This window comes from Moschus berezovskii, chromosome 11 (assembly GCF_049115385.1).
Source record: "Moschus berezovskii isolate FMDL1 chromosome 11, NW_MosBer_1.0, whole genome shotgun sequence".
Taxonomy (NCBI): Eukaryota; Metazoa; Chordata; class Mammalia; order Artiodactyla; family Moschidae; genus Moschus; species Moschus berezovskii.
In genome coordinates, this window is record NC_142470.1 from 7,904,562 (window position 1) to 7,924,182 (window position 19,621).

The window sequence follows — 19,621 nt, forward strand, 5'->3', positions numbered from 1 at the left end:
GGCAAAGAGTTCGGCAAAGGCCCCGCGCCACACCTAGAAGGGCGCTAAAAGGGCGGGTTTTCAGACAGAGGTATGCCAGCGCGGGGGAGGACGAGCAACCGGCTCTGTGGCGCAATGGATAGCGCATTGGACTTCTAGCCGGCCTGGGTTTGGTTATTCAAAGGTTGTGGGTTCGAGTCCCACCAGAGTCGAATTTTGACGGCTTCTTCTTCACTTCCATTCGGATATTTTGTGGCCTCCAGTGCCATGAGGAAGGACTGATGTTGAAGCTGAAGCTCCAATACTTTGGCCCCCTGATGCGAAGAAATGACTCATTTGAAAAGACCCTGATGCTGGGAAAGGTTGAAGGCGGGAGGAGAAGGGGACGACAGAGGATGAGATGGCTGGATGGCAGTGATGCACATGAGTTTGTGTCAACTCTGGGAGGTGGTGATGGACAGGGAGGCCTGGCGTGCTGCTGTCCATGGGGTCGCAAAGAGGCGGACACGACTGAGCGACTGAAGTGGACTGAACTGAGTGCTATAAGGTTCAGAAAACCCCCCACGCTCTTGCAGACCTCAGGCTAGCGCCAGTGCTTCTGGGATGGCAATAAACTTGGTGCCCGGAGTGCTGCGTAGGAACCCTTTGCTATCCTTGCTACCTTGAAAGCAACCTGGCATACTTGGTAGTAAGTACAAAGGTACTTACCTGGAGACCTCTATAAATCTTTGGCCCTGAAGAGTATGACCACGTTTGTCGTGGCACCTGCCCAGCCCTGGGCCCCTTGCCAACTTCCCCACCCTGTGTCACTCTGGACCTCTCAAAACTGGGCTCCTTGATAATGAAACATGTTGGGCATCCACAGTTGCCACTTGGCGTTAAATAGATCCCTTAATCCGGAGACAGGTTCCAGAGGAAGGGGACACATGTACACCTATGGCTGATTCATGTTGATGTTTGGCAGAAACCAACACAATACTGTAAAGCAATAATCCTTCAATTAAAAATAACTAAAGTTTTTTTTTAAACTTAAAAAAGATAGATCCCTCCTTAATCCCTTAGTTCAGTCCAAGTCCTTAAAAGTGAGGAGGGACAATTTTCAGAGCCTGTTTATATAAACTAAAAATGAAATTTTGGGGGAATTCCCTGGTGGGTTAGTGGGTAAGACTCCAAGCTCCTGATGCAGAGGGCCTGAATTTGATTACTTGTCAGGGAACTAAAACCTGCATGCTAAAAAGATCTCCCATGTGCAAGGAAGATCCTGCATGCTGCAACTAAGACCTAATGTAGCCAAGTTTTTTTTTTTTTTAATTAAATTTTGGTATGATAAGTACTTGGATCTATTTCTTGCAGAGTACAGCGTGCATCCTTTTGGGGGACCAAGGTATATAAAAGCACCACTTCCCCCTTGGGTATGACATTCGGGAGGCAATGTGGTGCAATGGTTATGGGCCTAGGCTTTGGCATCCAACAGACCTTGGTCAGCTTCTCAGTTGAAAGTTCAAAGTTTCCTTTTCTTATATGTAAAAATTAAGCGTGCTGTGGTTCATGGGGTTGCAAAGAGTCGGACACGACTGAGTGACTGAACTGAACTGAACTGAAAAATCAAGACATGCTAATAATGTTCACCTCAGAGGGTTGGTTTGGAGCATCATGGGGTGCATCTGAATTAGCAGTTGACATTTTTATTCTTGTAACTTACAGGCTCGTTGACCACAAAGCACATACAAAACCTGGACCTGAAGATTACCTCTAACTGTATCCACAGGTCTTAGTGAATAATAGAAGCTCAAATAAATGCTTGTTGAACGAATGACACAGAGAGTGAATTGGAGGCCCTGACCCAGGGGCACTAGTGGTAAAGAACCACCCTCCCAGTGCAGGGAGATGTAAGAGATAAGGTTGTCCCTCACCGTGTACTTCAGTCAACACCACCACACACACGGTACTGTGATTTAGCTTCTTTGCTTTCTAGTCAGACACACCTGAGTTGCCCTCCGGACCAGCTGTTCCGCACGTGGTGAGGGACAACCTATTCAGAGAAGAAATAATCTCCGCCTACCCACCTCGGTGTGTCCAGCTAGGCTGTAAGCCACTTTAAGGCAGACTGTCTTCTTCCTCTAGGTCCCCTGGCATTGCGCCCCTCAGGCCAGGTACGGCTCTGGCTTCACCAATGTGTCCAGGGTGGAGGAGAGCAGGGGTGTTGGTCACCACCACCACCTCTTCCTCCAAATTCTCACTCGCCCACTTTGCATAGGACCTCAGGGGTTGATGTGGCAGTGATCATGTTTACACCTGTGGATCTGGGTGTGGATAAGGTTGTGGATAAGTCCTCTTTCCCCCTGGAGCCTCCCATGTGTCCTTGTCAGTAGGATGGCACTAGAGTTGCCACGGTCTCTGCCTGTTTTCTGCCTCGGGCTGAGTGTGGATCCAGTGAGATGATGCATGCCAAACTGTCAGCACAGGCCTGGCATGTCCAAGGTCCTCAGCTGCCCCCACTGCTCAACTCCATGAGGCTGGGGTGTGGCTGTCTCAGTGACTGGGGAGCCCTGGTGTTAGGGGAGTGTTATTTCCTTGTTCCTGCCCACAGCAAAAATTTGAAGCGACGGATGTTAAAGCCCTAGGCATGTCACAGCTCTCAGACACTGTTACAGCTCAGTTTTATTTAGAAAATGAAAATATATCCCTGAGGCGTGAGGGTATGCTGACCCAAAAGACCCGAAGAGAAGAGAGAACGCGCACAGGAGACCCCCGGCCCTTCGGCTCCTTTCTTTATATGTTTTTCCCTCTCCCTGGGCCTTCCCTATGTAAATTGGGCTAGCCAGAAGTGTTGTTTATTCTACCTGAGGTCCTCACCCTGGTCCTCAGACCTTCCCTTGTTCAATTTTTGCGGGCTTTTCCCTTCCTTGTGTTTTAGCCACCGCCATTCTGGACTCCTTTTCCCGTTCTAACTACCTAACCCTGGCACTTGGCAAACACTTAGAAGGCCTTGATGACATGATTGAAGACTAGTGGGATTGTACACCAGGCTACATGAGAAGAGGGGAAAAGTAACTGGAAAAACCCTGGTGTGCTAGGCTGAGGTGGTTATACTGGGGCAGTGAAGAGCCACTGAAGGCTTTTATTTTTAAAAATATTTATCTATTTAGGCTGTGCCAGGACTTAGTGGTGACACAAAGGATCTTTAGTTGTGGCTTGCGATGGCTTAGTTGCAGCACGTGGGATCTCGTTCTCTGACTGGGGCTCGAACCCAGGTCCCCTGCATTGGGAGTGCAGTCTTAACCAATGGACCATCAGGGAAGTCCTGGGGGGTCCTTAAGAAGGGTGAGCTGGATGCTGCGGTTTGCAAGATCTGCTGAACTGAGGCTGATCTCACAACGGGCTCCTTTTCACTGACCTGACCCTGCATCTGCACTGCGTTGGGGAACTAACATCAGCTCCTAAATCTCCAGACTTAACAGAGATGGACATCAGAACTCCTGTGAAGGAATTAAATCTGCCCTGGGGGCTGGAGTGGTTTGGCTTCTGCACAGCAGAGGTGCTTACCCCATGGATGTTCAGCTGTATTTGGCATTAGGACCTTGGAGCTGTGTTAAGTCCTCCTACTCGGAGTGTGTGCAAAATACCTGTGGCTGGACTGTGGACACAGTGACTTCAGAGGAGGCCTAGAAGGGCCTTCATGGGAAATAACAGCTTTCCACATGCTAAATTTTTACTCTGTGCTAAAGCATTAAACTTGCATGATGATCCTGTTGTGGGACAGGTCTGTATTCTCCCCATTTTACAGATGAGAAAAACAGAGGCTCAAAGGGTGATGTGATTACTACAAGGGTACAGGGCTGGTTGCTGCCAGGGCCAGATCTGTCTTAAGAGCCTGTGCCCCCCAAACACAGATGGAGGGAAAGGGAGCTTCCCCTTGGCTATTGGGAGAGGACACAGGGCCTGAGCATCCCAGGACAGGCTCCATCACACCCCAGCTGTGTGACCCTAGTGCTCGGTCGCATCCAACTCTGTAGCCTGCCAGGCTCCTATGTCCATGGGATTTTTCCAGGCAAGAATAGTGGAGTGGGTTGCCATTTCTTCTTCCAGGAGATCTTCCCAACCCCGGGAGCAAACCCAGGTTTCTTAAATCTCCTGCATTGGCAAGTGGATTCTTTACCACTTAGCCACCTCGGAAGCCTCGAATTTGAGAACAGTAAAACATATACTTCTGCTTCATTTACTATGTAAAAAGCCTTTGACTGTGTGGATCACAACAAATTGTGGAAAATTCTTAAAGAGATGAGAATACCAGGCTACCTTAACTGTCTCTTGAGAAACCTGTATGCCGATCAAGAAGCAACAGTTAGAACCTTACATGGAACAATAGACTGGTTCAAAATTGGGAAAGGAGTACAAGGCTGTATATTGTCACCCTGCTTATTTAACTTATATGCAGAGTACATCATTCAAAATGCCGGGTTGGATGAATCACAAGCTGGAATCAAGGTTGCCTGGAGAAATATAAACAACCTCAGATATGCAGATGACACCACCCTTATGGCAGAAAGTGAAGAGGAACTAGAGCCTCTTGATGAGGGTCAAAGAAGACAGTGAAAAAGCTGGCTTAAAACTCAACGTTCAAAAAACTAAGATCATGGCATTGGTTCCATCACTTCTTAGCAAACAGATGGGGGAAAAGTGGAAGCAATGAGATTTTATTTTCTGGGGCTCAAAAACCACTGTGGACAGTGACTGCAGCCATGAAATTAAAAGACACTTGCTCCTTGGAAGGAAAGGTTTGTCTGTGACAAACCTAGACAGCATATTAAAAAGCAAAGATATCACTTTGCTAACAGAAGTCCTTATAGTCAAAACTATGGTTTTTCCAGTAGTCATGTATGGATGTAAGAGCTGGACCATAAGAAGGCTCAGCGCCAAAGAGCAGATGCTTTTGAATTGTGGTAATGGCAAAGACTGTTGAGAGTCCCTTGGACAGCAAGGAGATCAAACCAGTCAATCCTAAGGGAAATCAACCCTGAATACTCATTGGAAGGACTGGTGCTAAAGCTGAAGCTCCAATACTTTGGCTGCCTGATGCGAAGAGCTGACTTATTAGAAAAAGACCCTGATGCTGGGAAAGACTAATGGCAAAAGGAGAAGGGGGAAGCAGAGGATGAAATGGTTAGATAGCATCACTGACTCAATAGACATGACTTTGAGCAAACTCCAGGAGACAGTGAAGGACAGGGAAGCCTGTCATGCTGCAGTCCATGGAGTCCCAAAGTGTTGGACACAACTTAGCGACTGAACAACAAGAGGTAAAATCCCATTGGCAAGTTATATCATTTCAAAAGCTTTACACACTCAAAATTTTGATAGTTACTGCCAAACTGCTGCTCAAAAAGATAACACTGATTATACTTCTGAGAAGTTTCCATTATTTTACATTATAGGCAGCTGAGAACATTTTTCACATTGGTTACTAATAAAAGCATACACATGAACCACTCACCAGAAAACCTTCAAATCTCTCAGAAAAATAAAACACTCATAATCATGGAAAGTCTGTTGTGTGTGACCCTAGGGTGCTCCCCAGAGCTGAGTGCCTCACTGCAAAATGCGGTTGTCGTGGGGACCGAATGAGATCTTGCCGGCGGGGTGCTCAGCACCATTACTTCAACCACGCAGCAGCGAGCCCCAACTGCCAGCCAGGCAGTGGTTCCCAACAGTGAAGAGAAAGGTCACTGCCCTCTGGGAGCACCCGGCTCCTAACAAACGAGCTCATCCCAGGGTGTGGTGAGAACTGTAAAGAAAATCCTTGATGAGAGGGCGAAGAGACGGCTTCAGAAAGGGTGCTCTGGGAAGCCCCCTTGGAGGTGACGTTTGAGTACAAACGTGAATGACAAGGAGCTGACCATGTTATGACCTAGGACGTGGTGTTCCCAAAGGTAGGAAGAAGACCACCGTGGTTTATTCGGACGAAGGAGGGAAGATTCTGGGCCTCCAGGGCTGCAGTAAGAGCTCAGTAAGTTGTAGCTGTTGCCACTGTCATTTTTTTCCCCACCATGACCTGGAGACCAGGCCCCCTCGCCAGCTCATCCTGATGCCTGGGGGCCCATCTCTTGAGGGTTGTAAAGGCCCAGGGTCATCAGGCACTGAGTGGCTGGAGCGGTGAGCACGCTAGCTGGGCAGAGAAGACCATCTGAGGGTCTGACCTTCCCCCACAACTGTCAACTTTTCCAGACCTCAGGGTGGAGGTGCTCAGGGTCTGGGGAAGCAGCTGGCAGGTCTGAAAAGGTGGCCTGTAATGCGAAGGTGGATGAGGTACAGGGAGCTTGCCCCGACATGCTCCTCTTTCTGCAGAAATTCAAAGTGCTTAGGACGAGGCTAACCTCTTGAAAAGGCCATGGTTTCAACGTAGGCCTCCAGCCTCCCACACCCTCCCTCCACCACTGGGAGCGCTGGACTGGGTACATGGTGGGTGTGAGGAAGGCTGAGGCACTGGGGTGGCCATGCCAGCCAGGTCTTTGGACACTCCCTGATTCCAGTCCTATCTCTGCTCCTACTGACTCAATGAAATGCAGGTGATAGTACCATCTCTGTCCTTGTGTTGTTGGAGGTGTCAATGTGGTAACGCACCTGAGGTATGGCCGTAAACCGCAGCCCTTATTATCCACAGGGAGGCTGCGGCACGGAACCAGCCAGGCTGTGTGGCCTGTGTTCTACTTTCTCCAGACACCTCCTTGCTTACGTCTGGGCCTTCCATCGCCCTACCCACACAATGAGGAGCTGGCCTCCAAAACTTCTAAAGGCTCTGCCACCCTGGGAGTCTTTCTGGCTCTAAATCCCAAGCCAGGGCCGCCTACCCTTCTGACAACGCTCTTCACCCTGCCTGTCCACACTTCTTAGCTCTGACTGGAGGAAAATGCCTGGCTGCTACTCCAAAGGGAGCCTGCAGCCTCACAGTTGCCTCCTCCCACTGCGAACACAGCAAGAATAGAACAGCTCCTGCTTGGGCCCCTTCTCTGGGCATCACCTCAAGAACCCCCAGAGCAACCCTGGGAGGTGGGGGCCACTTTAATCCCTTCTACTGATGATGCAACAGGCCCACAGAGCGGAAGGGATTTGCCCTAAGTCCCTCTGCTAGAAGGCGGAGGAGGAGTGGGGAATTCGAATCCCAGAGGAGCAGGGAAAAGCAGCAGAAGCTCTGGCTGGAGGGAGTGTCTGCCCTCAGCGCTCGAAGGTCCAAGCCTGCCAGGGTCATGGGCAGCACTGGGCAGAGACGGGAGAAGCAGACTCGGGACCTGACGGGAGCCTTTATTCAGACAGCAGAGACCGGCCTCCCCCTCTGCCTCCCTCTTCCTCAGGCCTTGGGAATCAAGGGAAGCCCTTCCCCCGTGAAGACGCCCCCCAAGCCTGACACCCAGAGAACGCTGGCAGGCAGGGAGGGGTCAGGAACATGGGTTGTGGACCTGAGCAATCCCTGAGCACTCGGGGTTCACTTCTGGCTCCCCAAGGAGCTCCACTGGCTGCTCCCTCTGATAAATTATGATGAGTGATGTCCAAGGGTCAGAGTTCACAGAAGAGGAACCTGGGTGCTGGCACAGGGGTGCTCCACCCCCGGGGGAAGCAGGGGGTGGGGTGGGGCCCGCTTGGGGTCTATACCAGGCCCTCCACACGCAGGGGCGGTTCCGTGATGCCCAGCTCCTGCCGCAGAGCCTGCAGGGGCTGTTCCCAGCGCCGCTCGTAGTACACGTTGAGGACACATGGGGCTCTGCGGCCATTCTCAACTGCCCATGGGATCAGCTCCGAGATCAGCAATTGCAGGCTCCTGTGGGGTGGCAGAGGAGAGAGAAGACAGAGGACCCAGGGTCCTGAGTGCCGGGCACGCCACCTGCCCTGAGCCAACGGGTGTGTCCTCAGTTAACCTGCACACAGACCCAAGAGGAGGCAGTTCCCAGCCCCACTTTTCAGGTGAGGAAGCAGAAGCTCAGTGTGGTAAAAGCCCTGTGCTCAAAGCCACACATTTTGAACATGCCAAAGCCCAGCTTTCAATCAAGGGCTCCCCTACCTCCAGAAACTAATGCCAGACTGCATCCCCAGGAACCCGCACCCTCCACCCCACCGGCCCCAGGTTTCCTGACCCAGCTGTTCTCGCTCAATACTGGGGCCTGGCCCGAGAAACCCTCAAGTTCTATGAAGCGTCCAAGCTTCACGAAGCCTCATCCTGGAGCCCCTGCGCCAGGCCAGGTTCATGCTCTGCCCCAGCCTTCCCAGCCTGGCTTCCTGAGATCCACTGGGGCTGCTCAGAAAGGCTGTGGGCTCTTCCCATTTCCTGGAGCCCTGTACCTTCTCCCGACCCCTCAGCACTTGAGAACTTACTGGGCGCTGAGTCGGATCGGTCCGAAGAGTGCACTCAGGACGCACATGGGCAGGCCAGTCTGGACAGCCTCAAACCATTTCACCACGATCTCCCCTGGCAGGCAGGGTGGGGAAGTGAGTGAGAAGTGAGGATGGGCCGGGGGAGGAGAGGCCAGTGATGCTCAGGGCAGGACACGGTGAGGCGTCTGCTCCACTCTGATCTCTACCAGGAGTCAGCAGTGTCCAGTCCCGGCCTGTGCTGGGCCTTGGGGCACTTGGCTCGGGGTGGGGGGAAGAGGGTCCAAGAAAGAGCAGGAGGAGGTAAGGGCTGGAAAGGAAGCTTGGGGTCAGGGTGCGGGACTCCAAAAGCCAGGCTGAGGAGTCCAGGCCTCTGGGAACCGCTGAGGGTTTCAGAGCGTGGGGAGCCCAGGTGTCAGGACACTGCCACGTCAGTGTAGGAGCCGTCAGAGGCACTGGGGGTGGAGGATGGGGATGTGTGGCCCAGATACACCACGATGTTTGGGTAAAGTGAAAAATGAGGCACCAGGTCAGCTAACTGGTGAGTGGCTGAAACAGGTGTGCCCTGATCTGGCCCTGCCAATAGACAGGGAGACAGGCTGAATGGAGGGCCCGGCCCCACGCAGGCCCCTTACCGGGTATGCTCTGCTCCACCCCCACTCCAGAAGCATCCAGAGGCTGCCGGCTGGCCAGCACTCACCCAGGATGTTGGTGGGCATGCCCAGTAGGGTGTGGAGCATGTCATGGATCTCCCGGTACCGCTGGATCACGTATGCCAGCTCCTCGTCGTCCACGAAGCGGGTGGGTGCGCGGGTGTCTGGGGAGACCCTCTGATGATTGTGAAAGTGAAATCGCTCAGTCGTGTCCGACTCTTTGAGACCCCATGGCCTGTAGCCTGCAAGGCTTCTCCATCCCTGGGATTTTCCAGGCCAAGAATACTGGAGTGGGTTGCCATTTCCTTCTCCAGGGGAATCTTTCAGACCTAGGGATCGAAGCCGGGTCTCCTGCATTGCAGGCAGATTCTTTACTGTCTGAGCCAAGGGGGAAGCCCCCTGACAACCATGAGCCCTCCCTAGACCCCTTCATCGTGGTTCCCGGGGTTCAATATTCCAGCCTCCGCTTGACTCTCAACCACGCCACCAAATTCACACCCCGCCAGAACTATCTCAAGACTTTAGGTCTGTCCACACCTGCTGACAGGGGAGTCTGCAGGCAGGGAATATAGGGGGCGCCTCCTTGGCCTACCCCAACTCACACAGGATGTACACCCCCTGCTGGAATCTCAGAAACCCCTGGCGGGGAGAGGGAAGCAGGAGGTGCTTACTGATAGAGTTTCAGTTTTCACAAGATGAAAAAGCTTGGGTGATTGGTTTCACAACAATGTGACTATATTTAACACACCACCAACTGCCCATTTAGAGATGATTAAGACAGTAAATCTTATGGTGTTTTTTTTTTTGGAACCACAACTGGAAATAAAATGAGGGGGGAGAAAAGCACCCCCAAGGCCCCCATGCCTTCAGATGAGCTGCTCCCAGCCTAGGGTGCTCTTTCACCTTGACAATTCCTACCTGTCCTTTACAACCTGGCTTAAGTGTCCCTTCTGCAGGAGGCTACCCCAGACCTGCAGACAGATCAGGTCCACGTTCTGATCTCTTATAGCACTGGTACTTTTTTGTGGCATCTGACATGACTGTATCCTGATATCTGGTGTGCGTGATCGTTAATGTCTCTCGTTCACACCAGCACTGTCGGGTACAGCAGCCAATCATGGCAGCTACCAAGGCTTGAAATGCGACAAGTGCCAACTGAGATGTGCAGTATGTGTGAAACACACACTGGAGCTCCAAGACTTGGCATGACAAGGATAACATGGAATCTCAGTAATTTACAGTATCGATGACATACAGAAATGGTATTTTAGCACACAAAAACAAGATGTGTTACTGAGAGTAATTCTGCCTGTTTCCATTTTGTCTGACAGCAGCAGGTTCTAAATTCCCTTCACGGTGTGCATGCAATCGCCGTGAACAGTGCTGCAGCAGCCAGTCACCAGCCCAGGACCAGGCCCTCTGTTCTGTCTCCAAGGCCTGGGAATCAACTTCTTGTGGATGCAGCAGTAAAAAGGCCAGCCCCAGGCACTTTCTGACCCCAGGCAGGGATAGCAACTGTCATTCTTTACCCGCCCACTGGCAGGGATGGCAACTGTCCTCCTGTGCCCGCCCACTGCCTCTCTGAGTTCTCAGCTGCACCGTGCAGAGTAGGTCTTCCTAGTTTCAGAACATGGCTCAGCCTGTCCAGAGGTCAAGGGATTTGGTGCCTTTATTTTGGGGGCTGCTAGCCCAGTACCACGGAGAAGGCAATGGCACCCCACTCCTGTGTTTTTGCCTGGAGAACCCCAGGACGGGGGAGCCTGGCGGGCTGCCGTCTGTGGGGTCGCACAGAGTCGGACACGACTGAGCGACTTCACGTTCACTTTTCACTTGCATGCATTGGAGAAGGCGATGGCACCCCACTCCTGTGTTCTTGCTGGAGAACCCCAGGACGGGGGAGCCTGGCGGGCTGCCGTCTGTGGGGTCGCACAGGGTTGGACACGACTGATGCGACGCAGCAGCAGCCCAGTGCCAAGGTCTGTGTTTGTGACTTCATTGGGTCCCTGGTTCTAATTTCTTCTATAGAGTTCTATCTGCTGCGTGAAGCTGAAGGTGGTCAGTGACTGCCAACACCTAGTATGTGCCAGCACTGTATGAAGTCCTCCATACATACTGTCATGCCACGTCCTGAGGCCACCTGGGGGTAGATATTGCTATCAGCCTCAGACACAGATAAGAAAAAAAAGAGAGATAAAGTAACTTTGTCAGAGATCACACAGCTAATCAAGTGGCTGAGTCAGGATTCCGAACACAGCCTGCTGGATTCCAAAGCCATAACATCCATTATTAATCAGCCACATAAGTGCCTTGGAAGATAAAACATGAGGTTTCCTTACCTCAGATAAAGAGTCTGAGGCTCAGAGGTCAAGTGATTTGCCCAGAGCGTTAAACATGGAAAGAAAGGCTAACAGTCAGTCTCAGGGAAGGTGGCCTCACCTTGATCTTTGATCTAAACCTCCACTGGGACAAAGGTGTTCCCTTACATTTTGCAGGCTGCCAGGTTTCTATACTCTAGAAGTGTCACAATCTCCAGGGCTGTTACTTAAGGCTGTGGCTGAGCAAGCTCCCAGGGAGGCCTTGGCAGTCCCAGCCCCTCTACAACCATAGGACAAAAGGCTCTGGGGGCTTCAGAAGGAGAATATCCTGCAGGTCACCTTGGTGGATTTCCCATTGATGAAATAAACTTGCATCTTGGTGAAATTTCTGGGTGATGGTATAAAGTGGGGCATGGGCAATAGGGAGCAGTACAGGAGAGGATAGGAAGATGATTCTTTCCTCAGGGACAATAATCTAAAGCAGACGTTCTCAACCATCTATCCGGGGATAGCTGCAGTGTCTGGAGACATTTAAGGTTGTCACAACTTAGTAGGGCAAGTGCTACTGGAATCTAGTATGTAGAAGCCAGGGATGTTTCCTACAATGCACAGCGCTGCCCTACAACAAACAATTCTCCAGCCCCAAAAGTCAACAGTGGCAAGGTTGAGAAACCCAGCTCAAGAGCAGTCTTTGCTCACTCTTTCACCTCCTCCAGCCTGGTTGGCTCCTGCGGCTGGACTGGGATGGCGACTTGATAGAGGTGCTCTGACAGGATGTGTATGTGCTGGAGGGCAGGGAAGGGTAGGAACAGGGACTCTGCCCTGCTATATCCTAAGGTCCTTTTATAAAGCAAATCATGTTACTATCTGGCTAGAAACCTCAATGGCTTCCTATTGCTTCTATTACAAAATACAGACTTTGTCTCTAAGCAGATGGCGTAAGGGGCCCATGGAGAAAGAGAATCAGGCACGACATTCTTGACATTAGAGACGCCATTTTGGCCTAAGTCAACTTGGGATCTAAGCCTGGACACAATGCTTGCCTTTCAAAATGTTTCAGTAATTAATGATCTTAAAGGAATAAAGGGATGCAGGAACAGAGGAAAAGCAGTCAAGAAACAACGAAAGAGAAGTGAAAGTGTTAGTTGCTCAGTCATGTCCAGCTCTTTGTAACCCCATGGACTGCAGCTCCCTAGGCTCCTCTGTCCACGGGATTCTCCAGGCAAGAATACTGGAGTGGGTTGCCATTTCCTTCTCCAGGGGATCTTCCCAACCCAGGGATCGAATCTGGGTCTCCCTCACTGTAGGCAGACTCCTTACTGTCTGAACTGTCAAGAAACAATATTTCAATGATAAAAGAGTCCCAGTTCCTCCTCAAAGAATATACATTAATAATCTGATATGTATCTTTACACTTTTCTATAGGAACTAAGGCCCCCACCCAGGTGGAGGGTGGTATCTACATGTTAAGATCCCAGAGTAGTTAAAACCTAAGAAATGATGATGTTGACCTTCTTTGACTCTCCTGACATAAGCCAACTAAGATTTGGATCCTGTCGACCTTTGCCCCAATTCTATGCTGAATTCTCCTCTGCTCAAGATCTGATAGAGTGCCTGAAGAACTATGGAGGCAGGTTCGTGACATTGTATGGGGGCAGTGATCAAAACAATCCCCAAGGAAAAGAAATGCAAAAAGGCAAAATGGTTGTCTGAGGAGGCCTTACAAATAGCTGAGAAAAGAAGAGAAGCAAAAGGCAACGGAGAAAAGGAAAGATATACCCATTTGAATGTAGAGTTCCAAAGAATAGCCAGGAGAGAAGAGAATCACTTCCTCAGTGATCAATGCAAAGAAATAGAGAAAACAATAGAATGGGAAAGACTAGAGATCTTTTCAAGAAAATTAGAGCTACCAAGGGAACATTTCATGAAAAGATGGGCTCGATAAAGGACAGAAACAGTATGGAACTAAAAGAAGTAGATGATATCAAGAAGAGGTGACAAGAATACACAGAAAGTGAAAGTGAAGTCGCTCAGTCGTGTCCGACTCTTTGAGACCCCATGGACTTTAGCCTACCAGGCTCCTCCGTCCGTGGGATTCTCCAGGCAAGAGTACTGGAGTGGGTTGCCGTTTCCTTCTCCAGGAGAACTGTACAAAAAAATCTTAATGACCCAGATAACTACCATGGTGTGATTACTCACCTAGAGCCAAACATCCTAGAATGAGAAGTCAAGTGGGCCTTAGGAAGTACCACTATGAACAAAGCTAGTGGAGGTGATGGAATTTCAGCTGAGCTATTTCAAATCCTAAAAGATAATGCTGTGAAAGTGCTGCACTCAATATGCCAGCAAATTTGGAAAACTCAGCAGTGGCCACAGGACTAGAAAAGGTCAGTTTTCATTCCAACCCCAAAGAAAGGCAATGCCAAAGGATGTTCAAACTACCGCACAATTGCACTAATTTCACACGCTATCAAAGTAATGCTCGAAATTCTCCAAGCTAGGCTTCAACAATACGTGAACCGAGAACTTCCAGATGTTCAAGCTGGATTTAAAAAAAGCAGCGGAACCAGAGATCAAATTACCAACATCGGCTGGATCATAGAAAAAGTAAGAGAATTCCAGAAAAACATCTACTTCTGCTTCATTGACTATGCTAAAGTCTTTGACTGTGTAGATCACAACAAATGAAAATTCTTCAAGAGATGGGAATACCAGACCAGCTTACCTGCCTCCTGAGAAACCTGTATGCAGGTCAAGAAACAACAGTTAGAACTGGACATGGAACAATAAAATTGGGAAAGGAGTATGTCAAGGCTGTATATTGTCACCCTGCTTATTTAACTGATATGCAGAGTTCAGTTCAGCTGCTCATTCATGTTCAACTCTGCGACCCCATGGACTGCAGCACGCCAGGCTTCCCTGTCCATCACCAACTCCAGGAGTTTGCAAGAGTATATGCAGAGTACATCATGTGAAATGCCAGGCTGGATGAAGCAGAAGCTGGAATCAAGATTGCCAGGAGAAATATCAATAACCTCAGATATGCAGATGACATTACCCTTATGGCAGAAAGCGAAGAGGAACTAAAGAGCCTCTTGATGAAGGTGAAAGAGGAGAGTGAAAAAGCTGGCTTAAAATTCAACATTCAGAAAAGTAAGATCATGGCATCTGGTCCCAAAACCTCAAGGCAAATAGATGGGGAAACAATGGAAAAAGTGAGAGACTTTTATTTTCTTGGGCTCCAAAATCCCTGCAGATGGTGACTGCAGCCAAGAAATTAAAAGATGCTTACTCCTTGGAAGAAAAGCTGTGATAAACCTAAACAGCATATTTAAAAGCAGAGACGTTACTTTGCCAACAAAGGTCCATCTAGTCAAAGCTATGGTTTTTCCATTGATCATGTATGCATGTGAGAGCTGAACCATAAAGAAAGCTGAGTGCTGAAGAACTGATGATTCTGAACTGTGGTGTTGGAGAAAACTGCTGAGAGTCCTTTGGACTGCAAGATCAAACCAGTCAATCCTCAAAGAAATCCGTCCTGAATATTCATTGGAAGGACTGATGCTGAAGCTCCAATACTTTGGCCACTTGATGCGAAGAGCTGACTCATTGGAAAAGACCCTGGTGCTGGGTAAGATTAAAGGCAGGAGGAGAAAGGGATGATTGAGAATGAGATGGTTGGATGGCATCACCAACTCAGTAAACATGAGTTTAAGCAAGCTCTGGGAGTTGGTGATGGACAGGGAAGCCTGGCGTGCCGCAGTCCATGGAGTCACAAAGAGTTGGACACAACTGAGCGACTGAACTGAACTGGACTGTAGCCCACCAGGCTCCTCTGTCTGTGGAATTCTGAACAACAAGCCCCTTCATGAATATGAATATACCGTTAGCTTAAAGTTTCCCCAATTTGCTGTTAACAGACAATGCTTTGGGAAAGATCCCTGGTGTTCTCCATTCACATTGCAAGTAATAAATCCTTCCTTCTTCTGATCTTTGGTTTGGTTGTATCTTTAGGCTCAACACCCACCAAGACTGGCTTTGGGGGTAACCCAGTTTTGGGGTAACACTTCCTGTGGTGTGCAGGGCCTGGCTGAGCTAGGTCGACCTCCCAGCCCACTGGCGGCCTCCCCGCAACTCATTCCTCTGAAGCTGTACTGGCCGCACGGATCAGTTTTCCTTTTCCTAAACACACATAGCCTTGCCCTTGCCAGTTCCTGTGCTCAAAATGCTCTTCCCCAGCTCTCCTCAGAACTAATTCCTCCTCAGCCTCCTGGAAATCTCTACCCCCTTCCCCAAAATGGCTGCAATAATCCTCCCACTCATTAGTCGATGAAATTTCCCGCCCATAAAAACACGAACCCTGCCACATTTCGAGGCCACCACTCCCGCCTTCTGCGGTGGCCCACAGAAGTGTCTGTCTGTGAAGTGTGTTCCTCTCTGAATAAATCCACTGCGTACTTATCACTTTGTCTCTCAATTATCTGTGATGAGACATCAAGAACCTGAACTTCACAAGTGTGGGTTTTGGCTGGGTTCCAGTCCTAGCCTGCGGTGCAGTGTTTCGGCACCGCCTCCTATGACCACCCTGCTGGACGCGGCCGCCAGCCACCCCAACCCCACCCTTGCCCTCTACCGAGTAGACTGTTGTCCTCACAGCCCACCTGCAAGAACATAAGCCCTTCAAGGACAGGCGCTTTTCGAGTTTAACTCACTGTGTCCCAGCTGCTGAGGACACTGTCTGCTGTGAGTTTTCTTCTTTTGGCTGCACTGTGAGGCGTGCAGGATCTTAATTCCCTAGCCGGGGACTGAACCTGTGCGGCTGCCCTGGGAGGCAGATTCTTAACTGCGGGACCATGGGAAAAGTCCCACCTGGTATGTTTTAAGTACTAAATAAATATTTTGCCTGAATTTTCATATAAAAGTTTTCTTCTTTTACTACTTTATGATTTACCCGTCCCCCACTAGAATATTAGTTCCATGAGGGCAAGACCTCGTCTGTCTAAGTTGCCACTATATCCCCACACTTGGATCAGTGGGTGGCGCATGACCGAGTCTGAAGAAATGAATGAGTTCCTCAGTAATTGGGGGTCCTGCCCCCCTAATCCCTGTCCTATCTGGCTGGGGTTGGAGAGTGTCACAACTTGTCACACCCAAGGGGCACACTGTCTCTACAACAGGGGACACAATGTGACAGTTAAGAGCATCGTCCTGATTTGAATATTGCCTCCATTAACACTGGCCTGTGAAATCAGCAAGTTGCTTAACATCTCTGAGCCTTAGTTTCCTCATCTTGGCAGAGTTGTTGGGGGGAATCCAGTGAGATCACGTGTGAACCCGCCATGTGGCACGCAGTAGAGGTTAGTAAGTGCAGGGCAGTGTAATTGCTTGGAGCGATGTTCCTGGCCCACGTGCCTGTACCACAGAAAATGACAATGCCTTGGAACGAGAGACTGCAAGGCAGTCCTGCCCATGGTGGAGGCGCAGGCCCCTCCTTCCTCAGGACATTACTCATGTGCCATTCATCTGCCCTCCCTGGTGACTGCCAAATGCACAGAAGCTAGAGACTCACATTCACATCCAGGAAACGGAGATACGCGCAGCCAAAGGAGCCCTCAGGCAGACTCCGGAGCTTGTCCATGTCGAGGGTGGACAGTGAGATCCGGGGACGCTCCCTGTGAAGCAGAAGGCAGGACTCAGATCCTGGGAAGGCACCAGCAAAGGCAGGTGAAAGGTCCATCTAGATCAAGGGTGTGAGAGGTGAAGGGGCAGAGGGCAGCAAACGGGGTCAAGTCCTAATGGAGCCTCTACTACAGGTCAGGCCAGTGGCAGGGACTGAAGAGACTACCATAAGTTAAGGCTGTGGTTCCTGCTTTAGGTAAACAGTCCTCAGATGTGATCTGGGTATTCACACAGGGCACTGCAGGGGTGGGGGTTACAGTAGGCAGCATATGTTATGGGATGTTAGTGAAGGCACAAGAGCCCCGTTGTTGGAACTGGGCTGAGGCCACCATACTGCATTGTACAGAGGTCATCAGAGTTGTCTACATGAATGACATCCATGGAGTTGGGCAGTGACCAGCCTGTGCAACCATCCATGGCCATGGTATCAAGAAGAGTTCCCTAGAGGAACACCATGTGATTCCAGAGAAATCAGAATCCCCAAAGAATGCTCTCAATCCCCCAGGCAGAGCTGGGACCTACTTCAGGATCTGGGCACCCTCTGGATCCCTCTTCATCTGGTCCCTGAGGACCTTCAGGGTACGGCGTCCTGTGGTCTCTCCCAGAACTGCAACCATGTCTGAAAGGAAAAATAATGGGGACGAATGGAGGCTATGATCTTAGGTAAATTATCTGATCTGGTCTAAACCTCAATTTCATACATGATAAAACAGAGTATCTAGCTCTTAGTTATGAAGATTCTTTTTTTTTTTTTTAAAAAGTATTTTTATTGAAAAAGCACAAATCCAAGTTAAACCATGAATCACCTGGCACACAATAAAGCTCAATATGGCTAGAGTTACTATTGTTATCAGTCTAATGGGGTGAGGTGGCTCTGGCTAGCACAATGCTCCAAAGAGTTAATAAATCATTTTCACATCCATCATCAGGACAGAATGTCACATCTCTGTAGACGGGGAGACTCTGGTATCAGACAGTGCTGGGTTCGAGCCCCATTTTGATCACTATGTAGGCGACTGTGTGCAAACTGCTTCACATTTCCAATCTTCAGTTTCCTAATACATGAAGTGCAGGTAATACCTTTCTTTTAGGGTTAATGTTAAAAGTCAAGAGGGTTACGCATATAAAACACTTAGTACAGTGAGCAAGTAAAATAAGGGCTCAGTGAGCAGTCAGCATTATCATTTTTACTGGAAAGAATAACAGTGCTTTCAGGTCTAAAAATCCTACAGGGGATGAGAAAAACACTGTAGGATCCCAAAGCGTCCTATTAAAACATCCAGCAAACATTTATCGAGCATTTATTACATGCCATGCACAATCCCAAATGCTAACAGGATGTTATCATTTGATGGGTGGCTCATAAATTATCTAGTCCAGAGGTTCTCAGTGTGTCCGGGTAACAGAATCTCCCAGGAAGCAGTTTAAAAAGGCAGAAGCTCAGATCCCACTTCCCTTCCATCCTCCCCTACCCACTCCTGGCAGATTCCAATTGTGTAAATTTAGGGTGGGACCCTGGCATCTACATTTTTATGAACGTTTCGGATGATTATGACTTGCAGCCAGGTTTGGGTACCCTGGCCTAGTCCAATCTACAGTTAACCAAGCAAACGGGGAGGCTTTAACAATGGCCGAGACCTGCCAGGCTTTCAAGGAAAGGGCGCACCGGGCCCCAGACCCCCGTTGTTGTTCAGTGGCTCAGTCTTTTCCGACTCTTTGCTACCCCATGGACTGCAGCAAGCCAGGCTTCCCTGTCCTTTACTATCTCCTGCAGTTTGCTCAAACTCATGTCCATTGAGTCGGTGATGCCATCCAACCATCTCATCCTCTGTGGCCCGCTTCTCCTCCTGCCTTCAATCTTTCCCAGCATCGGGCTCTTTTCCAATGAGTCGGCTCTTTGCATCAGGTGACCAAAGCATTAGAGCTTCAGCATCACTCCGGATCCCTAGTTGCCCCAATAAAGCGCCGGCAGCGCGGGCTGCCCTACCGTGGCGATAGGGATCGTAGAGCGCCATCCCGGCAGAGCCGGCGGCCAGCAGCACCTTCTGCAGCAAGGAGGTGGGGATGTGTTCGGGGTACAGCAGGCCGGCGTCATGGCTCAAGGCTCTGAGGGGAACACCTGCGGGGCAAGAAAACAACCGCGCGGTCAAAGGAGCGGAGCGGGGCACGTGCCCGGCCCTCGTTCCGCGCCCCGGCCGCTTGCCTTCAAGAGGGCCCGGACTGCCTCGGAAGGCGCAGAGCGGGCGCAGGACCCCGCGCAGCAGCGTCGCCATGGCAGCGGGCACCGCCGGACGTCCTGGGAGAATGAGCGGGGCAACGCCGACTGCACCCCCCACCAAACTTCTCTGGCGACGGCGCGGCGGAGAAGCCAAAAGGACTCGAGCCCTACTGCGCTAAGTGGGGAGGGCCTTTTGGGCGGGAAAAATAGCACGGACAGGAAAAGTCTCTCGCTAAGCATGAGAAAACCTAGGAAACCCCTTTGTCACCTACAGCCACGGATATAAAACCCTCCTCATTTCACCTCACCCCCAAGAGAGATCTCCAAGTAAGCCTCGCCAGGTTTGGGGTTCAGCACCGGACCCTACGTCCTTCTCTAGCACGTTTTCCCCCCGAGGACAATAAGAAGAGAACCTC

The 19,621-nt window shown here is 50.2% G+C and overlaps 1 protein-coding gene and 1 non-coding gene across 2 annotated transcripts; one reads left to right on the top strand and one right to left on the bottom strand.

Annotated features, from left to right (window-relative positions):
• Positions 1 to 100: 100 nt before the first annotated feature.
• On the top strand, positions 101 to 191 carry TRNAR-UCU (transfer RNA arginine (anticodon UCU)). Its single transcript is given in 2 exon segments — positions 101 to 137; positions 156 to 191. It is a non-coding gene; the product is annotated as a tRNA-Arg (tRNA).
• Positions 192 to 7,258: 7,067 nt separating this feature from the next.
• On the bottom strand, positions 7,259 to 19,505 carry COQ4 (coenzyme Q4). Its single transcript, XM_055400366.2, has 7 exons — positions 19,191 to 19,505; positions 18,975 to 19,106; positions 17,510 to 17,606; positions 16,878 to 16,980; positions 9,041 to 9,170; positions 8,344 to 8,437; positions 7,259 to 7,792 (listed from the first exon to the last, which is right to left on the bottom strand). The coding sequence occupies exons 1-7, from the start codon at positions 19,258 to 19,260 to the stop codon at positions 7,621 to 7,623; spliced, it is 798 nt and encodes a 265-aa protein (XP_055256341.2). The 5' UTR covers positions 19,261 to 19,505; the 3' UTR covers positions 7,259 to 7,620.
• Between the last annotated feature and the right edge of the window lie 116 nt (positions 19,506 to 19,621).